Genomic DNA, 13,491 nt, shown 5'->3' with positions numbered 1-13,491 from the left:
GGTGATACTTTTGCTTGTGGTATAGTTTGTTTCTGAGGTGAAAGTCCTTTTATCCCATTAGTAGAATGCAAAAGAAGAGGAGCGGTCTATTACGAATTGGGTTAGATGACAACTCCACTTTTGCATTGTCTGTTGTCAAATTTTGTCTACTTTTTTTTTCTTAATTAATCTATTAATAGAAATATATATTTGCTATCTAGTTTTAGTTTCAAATAATATTAGTATCTCCTTAAAATTTTTTTATAGATGGTCGATATGAATGATCAAGATAATAGACAGATATTACAACAAGTGAGCTCTTTAACTGCATATGCTGCGAGCTTGGTAGTTATTTGGTTTTGGACCTATAGAAGTGATGTTGAAGATTCTCGCTCGATACCAAATGAAATACGGCTTGAGGGAGAACAAGTTAGAAATGAACTATTGAGCTATCTATTCTCGAGTGAACTCTGTTTTAATATTATAAGGATGACTCCTTCGGCTTTCATCGGGTTATGCGAGATTTTGATTAGAGACGGTGGTCTTAGACCAACGCTTCAAGTTACTGTTGAAGAACAAGTTGCAAAAGCCCTTTGGTTGTTAGCACATAATATGACAAATCGAGAGTTATCTTTAATCTTTCGGCGCTCTGGGGAGTCGGTTAGTCGTCATTTTCATACTGTCTTGCGAGCTATTTTGGGATTGTATGAAAAATTTATTAAACAACCGGATGGCTCCCAAGTTCCTTATGAAATTGCTAGCAACCAAAGATTCTACCCATACTTTAAGGTTAACACAACTACCATCTTTATAGTTTGCAAATGTTAAAATCCTTAAGATGTTAATTCATATTTATAATGTCAGGATTGTATTGGTGCAATCGATGGAACACATATACGTGCTAAAGTTTCTCAAGATGAAGTATTTTGAAAAATTCCCGAAGGTAAATACTGAAAAGTATTTACTTCAAAGAAAAATATGTGTTGATCAAATAATTGAAAATTTTAATTTTATCTTTAGGTAAATACTACCTTGTTGATGGAGGAATCATGTTGAGAAGTGGGCTTATCACACCTTGTAGGGGAGAGCGGTATCACTTGAAAGAGTATTCAAGAAATCCACCTCGAAATCCTCGTGAATTGTTTAATCTGCGACATGCATCTTTGCGTAATGCTATTGAACGAGCATTTGGAGTTCTTAAAAAGAGATTTCCTATAATTGCTAGTTCAACTGAGCCATCATATGGTGTTGGTACCCAAAAACTTATTATTTTTGCGTGTTGTATTTTGCACAACTATTTAAGAGGAGTAAATCCAAACGATGAGTTACTTGTACAAGTGGATGTTGAGCTTATGAATAGTGATAGTGTGCCTGAAGAACCATCAAATTCTACGGAAAGCAATGACGAAACACAAAGAGGAGAGACAATTCGAGATCAAATTGCAGCTAGCATGTGGTCTAACTACCAAGCTTAATTTTTTTTGAATGAAAACTTAAATGATACTTATTTGTAATGTCATTTACTTTTTTAATGTTCAATTTTCTAGATTCACGTGTTCGTAAATTCATTGTTTGAATTGCAGCTATTATGCGTAATACAATTTCCTATATGTATAATGGATGTTTTTTTCTCCTTATATCCTCTGAATGTGTATAAGTGAAGTATGCTGTCACGCCCCGAACCATGGCCTGGGCGTAACACGGCACTCGGGCCTTGCTTGCATGTGTCCGAGCGAACCTCATGGCTTGCTTGTCAACATGGGCATCAAAACAATATATCTATATGATGCAATTTAAATGAATCATGAAAATATAATTTGCGGAATAAGTCTTGAAATTATCTCATAGCATGAAAATTCATGAAAACGTAATAGTCTGCAAACATGAAAGCATAACTGACTCTGTGAACTAATGCCTGTCTATGAACCTCTAAAGCATGTCTGAATACTAACTACCAGGACATGGCCCTGGACTACCATAAACTGCATACTAAATATATAGACTCCATGTGGAACCCCGAGAGGAGTGGGGCTCACCAATAAGCTGATACTGAGGTGATCCTACTGCGCAGGCGTATGCTCCTGAAAATCGGTATCTGCACCGTGAAGTGCAGGCCCCGAGCAAAAGGGACGTTAGTACATGGTGAATAGTACTAGTATGTAAAACCTGCTGAAACGAAGAACATGGCACAACGTAGGTATAGGACATGAACTGAAACTGCATGTAACTTGAACATGAGCATGAAACGTGAGTAAAGTCTGAAAACGTAATTCAATGAAAATACATGTATATAAAACTTCTTGTAACGTGGGGAATGCTATAGTGTAACCGACAACATGATGCGGTACTTGCGCCCTACCAGAGAACACTCACACCTTGCCGTGGGATATGAGATTTACGTGAAAATAAGCATGTAAGGATCCAAACTGCATAATGAAGGTGTTGCCTACTTGCTGACAACCCTTATCCTACGGTGGCAACGTAGTTTCAGGCTATCTGAGCCTTCTCGGTTAACTAAGCAATCCCAAAACATGAACATGATATAGTTGGCTAAGAAGCCCATGAGTTTCGTGAAATAACTTGTAAATAACTTGTAATCATGATTTCACGAAATAACTTGTAATATGGTTTCATGAGATAACTTGTCATAATCTTGCAAACATGTTCTTGATTCGTGAGTAGAAACAATAGTTCATAAATATATAGATATATAATTTGACTTGAAAACATGCTTGTAACTTGCTACATAAGATCATAAAACATGATAAGAACACATGAGGAATAATTCATGATTCATGGATTAAGCTGGGGTTCCTAATAACCGTAATGGAAGATTAGGAATACAATAACGAATATGGATACAAATTCATATACATAAATACATAATTACGGGCTACCAATATGTTGGGTTTAATGCCCTAGGGTTTGAATTTCATGAATATCAAGAAACGAAGCATGGGGAAGAACGTAGAGATTCCCACATGTGGATGGAAGTTCTACATACCTTAATTGTTTCAACACTTGAGTTAGAGACCTGAGTTTTTTTGAAAGTGTTTCCCCCAAATTCTTGATTCTTGAATCTTGAACAGGTTTAGTTAGGGTTTACCGAAAGTGTTGGGTGGAGGAGATACCAAAAGCAAGGAATCCCTAGGAGATGTTTAATCCACACTTGTATGAGCTCCACAAGGAATACCAATGGTTTAGCTGCTGAATAATGAGTCCCAGACCCTAGAAAACCTATTTATAGGATGCCCAAAACCGAGAAAAACTTCCAGACGAGAATACCCTGACACCATATGCGATTCGCACATGGTGTCGCATGTGCAACATGCGAATCGCATGTTGCACCAAATTGTCGCAGGTCTTTGTATTTTGGATCGTCATTCGGTGCAGCATCTGCGACATCATATGCGACTCGCATGTACCACATGCGAATCGCATCTTGTGTCGCAGGTGGTGCACACCCGATGGTCTTCTTTGGCCCTTCTCTGTCAGCAGATGCGACACCACCTGCGACTCGCATGCATAACATGCGATTCGCAGGTGATGCATTCGCAGGTGATGCCTTAGTCTAGGCTCATGTTTTCTTTTGGTTTCTTTTGGTCTAGGATCATGCTCAAGGTCCGCGTTAATGGTACGGGGTGTTACAAAAGATACGGGGTGTTACAATATCTCCCCCTTGGGATCATTCGTCCTCGAATGATGGGTCATGGTTAAGAACATGGCTGGACATGGCTTGAATACATGATCATGAAAGAAACATGACGTGAAACGTAAGAGCTTGACATGGTCACGTGGGAACATGGTCATGAATCATGAGAGCTGAATACGTGATTACATAGAAACATGTACATGGGGAACATGAAACTGAGTAGCACCTACATGAATGAGAATCATGAAACATTTGTCCTCGATTTATGAATAGTGGTTAAGAATCGCTACTGACTCTGGAATCTACAAAATTTATGGCAGGACTTCCTTCATAATTCGGAACCTCACGACATTTCTCAAACGTCTGCCAACTAACTAAAGTACCAACACACAACTCACATAGCATCTTAATACGCATGATGTGACATAACGTGATTACTGAATCTTGACTGTACCTAACATAAATACTGAGCTGGCTTGAACACACGGATATTGGCTGAATGATTATATGATTACTATACATGGTTTGAAAGAAATGCGTAGGCACGAATGACATAATTAGTGCGAAATAGGCACGAACATGACATGATTACACAGGCGTGAGATGCATGACGTGGGACATAAATACACGAAGACCGGATGACATGAATACATGAGTGCTAAACTCACATGAGATACGAATACGTGTAAACATGGATATCGTAACATGGGATGCGAATGTCGAAAACATGATTGTTACAACATGAGGGTTGAATACTAAGCGCGGGTAGGATTTGAATACTTAGAGACTTGATCATAGATGCTCGTTTGTCACCATGGTAATATGAGATAGGAGTATGACTTAGGCTTTGAATGTAAGCGTAACTCGATGTGAATGCGACAGACTTGAGTCGTATAACAAGAATATGAATACGTCGAATCTGACATAGGTGTTCATAAAGCTCTAGCATAATCATGACATGAATACGTCGAATCTGAGTAGAATACTCCTGAGATAAGCATTACAGGGTACATTAAAAGATATCTATTTGAATATAGGAATGCACCTTACTTCTGATTATCTTGTTAGTCAGTTAATTATGATTATGAATACCTTAGCTCATCTTGCTCATTCTCATGAGCGAATTATAGAGGACCGAGAGAAAAGGAATTATTGGCACTATTCATATAAGATACTTTACTTTAGAGAACGTACATGACATGGTGCATTGTACATGGAGGACGTAAAGTGGAACATGCATACATGGGGACGTGATTCATATGGCATGAAACGTGAATAGCATGACATGGGGCATGGGACCATGAGCAACCTGACATTTACATGAGTACATCATGGATGCATATCGTGGCGTCTGGACCTAATTTCATGAGTATTGAGCTATTAATAAGACATAAGCGTGATTTGCGTGGAGTACAATTGTAGGCTCACTCTTGGGTACTCATAGACGTACATGGGGATGGATAAGATATCACTTTTGGAACTTAGCTATACTTACGTAATGGGACATGGTTCAACATCGTTTACTCTTATTACCGTAAGTCGACACCTCATTATAAAATAAGACTCATGAAGGCAAGGATCATAGGCATAACTCTGCTCGTTCGTCAAGCACCTAAGGCATAAGTAGAAAGTCATCTTGAACTTAAACAGGCATAAGTACTTCGTAAAAGAAAATGGCATCCTTTGTGCCGAGCTACGAGTCGCTTTAAAACAAGAACCGCAGGAACATAAGCATGAGTTACGTAGAATCGCGGGTAGGACATCCATCTTGACTTACTATTATCATTAACTACCAACCCCATTGTTAGGCTATTTCTATATGTGGATGCTCAAATAAGTCGGCCGTGGGCACGAGTACGTGAGAACGTAGGTAGCATATCTTTGGAGTTGAAATAAATCATTTACCTAAGGCATTTTTCCCTTGTTCAAGGACCAAGTGGGCATTCCATAGGATTCTTAGTCTTTAAACTATTGTGTTACCTTCTCCTCAATCATTATCAAAATCAACATCGTATTTGGGAAGCACTTAGAAGCTAGAACGTGGTCATGGGTATAAAAGCACGATAGATGCGTGAGACATGAATGCGGTCTTTAACCTTGGACATGAGTACAACCTGATGTGAGAAACATGAAAGAACATTCCCTCGCATAGCTTACTATCGTATGGAGACTTAATTCTTGTATTTTAAACATGGAGTGTAAAGCTTTAACAACGGCATAAGATAGGTATGCTATGCGTGTGTAGAGTACGTTTGGGCATTGGTACTACATAGTGCATGAATTATTCAGAAATTGGAACCGCTATACCTTTAAAACCCGCTATTCGATCTAGAACTTTATCTCATAACATAATTACCTAGTACTTGATCTCAACGGGCATGGAAAAAAAAAAAAAAAAAAAAAAAAAAAAAAAAAAAAAAAAAAAATCGCATTCTACGCACCTTATCTTGGCTACATGAAATTGTGATCCTCTGACATAATCTCCTTAATCTATCAACTTACAAAACACATAATCTATATCGGCATTTATCGCACGATCTCCCCCTTAGTTCAAAAGTCGACGTTTAAAGCCTGTGGATCTCGTGAGTTAGTGATAAGTGGTCATCTAGTGATTCTGCTAAGTTCCTCTAACATACTGATGACTCATTTTTTTTTTATTTTTTTTTTTCGGCTTACTTCAAGCAAGTCTTACTTACCGGGAAAACTGGATTACTTAAATGAACGGGTTTCTAATGTACATAACTGGTATAACTTGGCTTTGTCAGTCTTAGGGAAAACTCTTTTCTGATAATTCTTAAAGTCTCTTCTTCTGTAGCTTGATCTCTTACTGCTTAGATGGTTTTCTTCTTTCCCCCATGTCTACACCTCGAATTTAACTTAAACCCTTTGGGTTCTAATACGCCTTTGGTGTATTCAGACAGTTACCCATTTAGTAGTGCTAACTTGACTAAGTAACTCAAATCGTACTTCTACTAACTCTGCTGGAAATTTCTAATTCACTGTATCTATTCAAACTTACTCACTATGCTTCTGTTAACCACTTGCTAGCATCATATTCTCTAATTCTTCTCTGAATACTAAAGTGAAGTATAATGTTATTTCTAACTTTTCCTCCTTATCTGACTCTATTATGAGGTTGTATACTATCCTTCTGAACTATAGGCATGGATCACACTTAAGGAAATTTCATCTGTCTCAAATTATCAAATGAGAAATTGAAACAACAAATCCCAAACTCCCTATACAAGTTCAAAATTATATTACACTATACATATCGGGGATAAATACTTAATCACATAACCTAAGAGGGAATTGTCATATCTTTTATCTCATAGTAATATCTACTTCTTGCTGCTCATGGTTTTCTTATCGCATTAGTCCCTTCCTAGTCATGTACATAGATCATATGGCAAATATATATATATATCTCCTAAAAAAGGTCGAGACTTTCTAGTATTACAGGTGGTTGACTCTTAGGCTACTTCCTGCTCAAAACTACTATGGACAGTTTATGATTCTTTGCCTAATTTCATAACATGCTACTATGTAGGGTCTTAAATCCGAACTGTCATCCTTATACTGTAGCTCCGTGGTCAGATAATCCAAATAAAATTATTCTGTAAGGTATATAACCTATGTGTACTACCATATCGAAACTTGCCTTTCAAATGGCACTATCACCTGATAAACACACCATACACTATCTGTTAAGTCTTGGGTCTCGAATTTTTCCTTCTCGCTGCTTACGCATTCGATACGTTTAGAATTCGATGGAAAGAGAATGTTACTTACTGCTCTAAGCTTCATGGCACGAGTTAGAATAATTCCTGATGCCTCCATCGGAAAGCAACACATTGATAACGACTAGCTTTACATCTTCCTCATCCATTGAGACTAGGCGTACTCGGTAGAATGGGAAACAACACATGAGTTCGAGTGATTTCTGAGAACACAGCTCTATTGCACGATCTAAAGTTGAAAGAAGTGAGACAATCTTAAATGTCTTGGTGGTCAACTGTTTATATGTGTGGCGCGCACACACATATAAAAGTGACCCCACTGGACACGGTTTCATAGACTCCCTAAAGACACTTGAACCTAGGCTTTGTTACCAAGCTTTGTCACGCCCCGAACCATGGCTCGGCGTAACACGGCACTCGGCCTTGCTTGCATGTGTCCGAGCGAACCTCATGGCTTGCTTGTCAACATGGGCATCAAAACAATATATATATATGATGCAATTTAAATGAATCATGAAAATATAATTTGCGGAATAAGTCTTGAAATTATCTCATAGCATGAAAATTCATGAAAACGTAATAGTCGCAAACATGAAAGCATAATCGACTCGTGAACTAATGCCCGTCTATGAACCTCTAAAGCATGTCCGAATACTAACTACCAGATATGGCCCCGGACTACCATAAACCGCATACTAAATATATAGACTCCACGTGGAACCCCGAGAGAGCGGGGCTCACCAATAAGCCGATACCGAGGTGATCCCATCGCGTTGTGCGTATGCTCCGAAAATCGATATCCGCACCGTGAAGTGTGCCCCGAGCAAAAGGGACGTTAGTACATGGTGAATAGTACTAGTATGTAAAACCGCCGAAACGAAGAACATGGCACAACGTAGGTATAGGACATGAACCGAAACCGCATGTAACTTAAACATGAGCATGAAACGTGAGTAAAGTCCGAAAACAAAAGAATTCAATGAAAATACATGTATATAAAACTTCTTGTAACGTGGGGAATGCTATAGTGTAACCGACAACATGATCCGGTACTTGCGCCCTACCAGAGAACACTCACACCTTGCCGGGGATATGAGATTTACGTGAAAATAAGCATGTAAGGATCCAAACCGCATAATGAAGGTGTTGCCTACTTGTCGACAACCCTTATCCTACGGTGGCAACGTAGTTTCGAAAGCTATCCGAGCCTTCTCGGTTAACTAAGCAATCCCAAAACATGAACATGATATAGTTGGCTAAGAAGCCCATGAGTTTCGTGAAATAACTTGTAAATAACTTGTAATCATGATTTCACGAAATAACTTGTAATATGGTTTCATGAGATAACTTGTCATAATCTTGCAAACATGTTCTTGATTCGTGAGTAGAAACAATAGTTCATAAATATATAGATATATAATTTGACTTGAAAACATGCTTGTAACTTGCTACATAAGATCATAAAACATGATAAGAACACATGAGGAATAATTCATGATTCATGGATTAAGTCGGGTTCCTAATAACCGTAATGGAAGATTAGGAATACAATAACGAATATGGATACAAATTCATATACATAAATACATGATTACGGGCTACCAATATGTTGGATTTAATGCCCTAGGGTTTGAACTTCATGAATATCAAGAAACGGAGCATGGGGAAGAACGTAGAGATTCCCACATGTGGATGGAAGTTCTACATACCTTAATTGTTTCAACACTTGAATTAGAGACCTGAGTTTTTGAAAGTGTTTCCCCAAATTCTTGATTCTTGAATCTTGAACAGGTTTAGTTAGGGTTTACCAAAAGTGTTGGGTGGAGGAGATACCAAAAGCAAGGAATCCCTAGGAGATGTTTAATCCACACTTGTATGAGCTCCACAAGGAATACCAATGGTTTAGCTGCTGAATAATGAGTCCCGCACCTAGAAAACCTATTTATAGGATGCCCAAAACCGAGAAAAACTTCCAGACGAGAATACCCTGACACCATATGCGATTCGCACATGGTGTCGCATGTGCAACATGCGAATCGCATGTTGCACCAAATTGTCGCAGGTGCTGTATTTTGGATCGTCATTCGGTGCAGAGATCTGCGACATCATATGCGACTCGCATGTACCACATGCGAATCGCATCTTGTGTCGCAGTGGTGCACACCCGATGGTCTTCTTTGGCCCTTCTCTGTCGGCGATGCGACACCACCGCGACTCGCATGCATAACATGCGATTCGCAGGTGATGCATTCGCAGGTGATGCCTTAGTCTAGGCTCATGTTTTCTTTTGGTTTCTTTTGGTCTAGGATCATGCTCAAGGTCCGCGTTAATGGTACGGGGTGTTACAAAAGATACGGGGTGTTACATATGCTACTATCTAAATTATTTTAATTATGTAGTTGGCAACTATGCCGAAAAAGTCAAAAGCGACTCAAGTGATACGAGAGGCTTGATAATTCTTCTATTGTTTGGTCACAAGTCATGGATGATGTGTTAATTGACGCATATCACCATGAGCACATTGACGGAAATAGGGTTGGTGGAACATTCACTTCAACTGCATTGAATAATATACTAAGGAAACTTCAAGATAAATTTCCTGACAAACTTTTCACAAAGGAGAAACTTCACAATCGTGTCAAGGTTATTAAAAGGCAGTTTACCAGGTGTTATGATATATTTCAAAATGGTGGATTGAGTGGGTTTGCATGGGATCCTACCACAAACAAGTGGTGTGCCGAATCAGAAGTATGGGATCAATTAATTCAGGTATTTTTTGTCTATTGACTTTTTTTTTTCTTCTTATTCGTGTACAATGATATTTTTCAATTCTTAATTAATGGTTTTTAAATATGTAGGCTAAGCCGGCAGCTAAGGAATGGAAGGACAAGCCAATCGTAAATTTTGATAAGTTACTTGTAATATATGGAAAAGATAGAGCTACCGGAAAGCATCTTGAGACTGACCGTAAATGTTGAGAAGATGTGCTCGTGATAATTTGAAAAGACCAAGTTCTACCTCTGTGACAATTGATGATATAGATGAACTGGTTTCTGAGAATGTTGCCTCCCTCGAAAATATAGAGGAATATGGTCAAGCTGAGCATGAGCAACCAACCGATGCTGCCGCTAAATTGAATGTCTCTTCACGAACACCGTTAACTAATAAGACTAAACGGGCAAAACAAGATCATGTTGGAGAAATGGCTACTTTGTTGAGAGGCGGGCTGGATCATTTGGCAAGTGCCATCAACCGTCTTTCAACACTACCACCGATTCCAGAGTCTGAGATATGGGCAATGGTAAATGAGATGGGATTGGAACCGACTTTGATCACAAGAGCTTATTCATATATTTGTCAACATGCAGACTTTTGTCGAATGCTGATTGGAGCCCCATGGGAAGCACGCAAATCACTAGTGTTGTCCACTTTGTGTGATGAAAATTGAGTTAGACTAGTATTCTTGATCTTATTATTATTACCTAGTAGTGGGTTTTATTAGTAATTTATATTTTGATGTGATAAATTTTATGTTATGGATTAAAATTGCTGAATTGGTGTTTTCAACTATTATATCGTCACCAATGTAACAGGTATTTCTTGTTGTTGCTTTTAGTTGATTGAGGCTTACGGTTTGCTAGTGGATTCAAACCAATTGTCTAAGTTGTCGTGTATCTTTGTCTAACTTATCTCTTTTGGACATTTTTGATATCTTTAGTAATTTATTTGTTGATACATTCCATCTGTACAGTGCTTTTAACTTCGTATATTGTGTAAATGTACTGAGATTGAGGACTTATCTTCTCTATACATGGAATACATAAAATTTTTCTTTCATATTATTGGAGAAGTTTTCTTGCTGATAATTGTTCATATGTTTCTGGAAGAATTAAAGGTTATAGAGTCAAAGAAAAAGAAGAAGAGAACAAAGCAGTTATTTATTGTCTTTTAAATTGGGATTATCCTAGTACCTGTTGATATTTTTAATAGTTATATTAATTAAGGGTATTTTAGTAAACCTACATGTTATTATACAAAGACCATACAAATAAACCAAACAATAAGATGGTTATTAAACCACAAGAAACGATACAGTGTATCCAAACATTGTGTTCATTAATACAGTACAGTACAATACAATACCATACTGCACAACACCATACTGTACATTAATGAACCACGGGAAACCACCATCCAAACAGGGGGTAAATGAAACGGTGGAGCTTTGATACATCTGGAAACGTTTTTTTTTTTTTTGACAAGACTACTTCTGAACGCTTTTTGACTATCAAGGTCACAATCAAAATCAATGAAGCGACATGAATTACATGATAGTCAATAGGAGACATACGAAATCCCAACAAAATCAATTTAAATAATTTGATTTTCCAATCAGATTACTGATTTTCTAGTTATAGAGAGAACTAATAGAACGCTGTTAATACACTATTGGATCACCTTCGTACGTAAGATCCACAATAATCAAATTTATGTTTTTAATTCAGATACATAAGTTTCTTTTTTTAATAATAGAATCGATATCCAAAGAAGTAAAAAAATTCACATGATATTCAGAAGGAGAATATAGAATGCCAAACGAAATCATGAAGACGAGAAATCGTGAACCGCTAAGGGATTTTCATTTCTTACCTCGAAATTTTGACATATCTCGACATCGATGGTGAATAGGAAGGAAATCTCTGCATGATCCTCAAGGAAAATTTCGATTGTAGGAAATCCATCAATTCCAATAAATGATAAATTGTGTCACATAAAGCAGCAATCAAAGTCCTATTTTCTCAACTTACTACCAAACATCACACAAAAAACATTAATTCCGGAAAAATAATCAACTCAACACATAAACCATCAATCAAAGCCCTATTTTTCTCAACTTACTTCAAAAATCACACAAAATCTAATCAATTCCAGTAAAACGATCAATTGAATCACATAAAGCAGCAATCAAAGGGCTATTTTCTCAGCTTACTGCCAAAAATCAAACAAAAACTCATCAATTCCGATAAAATGATCAATTGAGCCGCATAAACCCGCAATCAAAGCCCTATTTTCTAAATTTACTGCCAAAATCACACAAAAAATAATCAATTCCATTAGAATGATCAATTGAATCACATAATTACCAAACAACACTTCGCAAATCAAACTTTTACAGTATCAAATCTGGTAAACTCATAGTCGTCACAGATAACTGATGAAACTAAATTCAAACAAAAATTCGAATATACGCTAGACATAAGTACGTATGAAGTAACCTAACCCGATTCGCGCGCGATTTTGAGTCAACTTACAAAAGCAATGGAGATTATCGATTTTTTTTTGTCAGTACTTAAATACTAATCCTAAGATAATTAGGCTCTATTACACGTTATTGTCGATCACCCCCTCCCCCCTCCATCCCCCCTCAAGCTGGACGTAGCCAATGATACAACTTCAAATTTGTTCCAGAGTCCATGTAAATGAACCTTGTGTTTTCTGGGCTTAAAAAGTCATGGCTTGATCAATATGATCCTTTTCGCTTTCTTCTTCTCTCATATTTACCCTCTTAATGCATTAACAAACTGAATGAAAGTTGGATATGGAGCCTTGCTTAGCATAAAGTCCTCAGGGGTCGTTTGGTATGCAGACAAAATTAGCCTGGTATTTTAATCCTTATATTTGTTTCCAAGATCCTTAGCAAAATTTATAACCTTGTTATCTTCATCTAACAGTTTATGTATAGCGGCGAGACTATTACAAATTTCTTTCAACTCTTTATGTATTCATCTATACATTTTGATCTCATCTTGATACTCTGAATTAGTTGCTTAAGTTAAAATTCATTATCCTTGATAGCTTGTAGGTAATCATCCTCAAGACTCTCCCAAATTTGTTTGGCTGAAGTGTAGCCAATAATAAGACTCTCCCAAATTTGTTTGGCTGAAGTGTAGCCAATAATAAGAAACATTGTGTCACACCCCAATCTTACTAGGGTGTGATGGGCACCCGACCCCATATTCGGAGCCGAGCGAACCCGATGACTCTTATTACATACTTAATCTCTTTAGACTCTTACATCAATAAGAAATGAAAAACATAATTAAGCCTCCAGAATCATTC

The 13,491-nt window shown here is 37.5% G+C and overlaps 1 protein-coding gene across 1 annotated transcript; it reads left to right on the top strand.

Moving 5' to 3' along the window:
- The first annotated feature begins 255 nt into the window (after window positions 1-255).
- LOC132042434 (uncharacterized) lies at window positions 256-1,454 on the top strand. The gene is made up of 2 exons (XM_059432975.1): window positions 256-802; window positions 1,000-1,454. The coding sequence occupies exons 1-2, from the start codon at window positions 256-258 to the stop codon at window positions 1,452-1,454; spliced, it is 1,002 nt and encodes a 333-aa protein (XP_059288958.1).
- The last annotated feature ends 12,037 nt before the right edge of the window (window positions 1,455-13,491 follow it).

This window comes from Lycium ferocissimum, unplaced genomic scaffold (genome assembly GCF_029784015.1).
Source record: "Lycium ferocissimum isolate CSIRO_LF1 unplaced genomic scaffold, AGI_CSIRO_Lferr_CH_V1 ctg1534, whole genome shotgun sequence".
NCBI classification, from domain to species: domain Eukaryota; kingdom Viridiplantae; phylum Streptophyta; class Magnoliopsida; order Solanales; family Solanaceae; genus Lycium; species Lycium ferocissimum.
The sequence above is the reverse complement of the archived record's forward strand: the minus strand, read 5'-3'. Positions and strand labels throughout refer to the sequence as shown.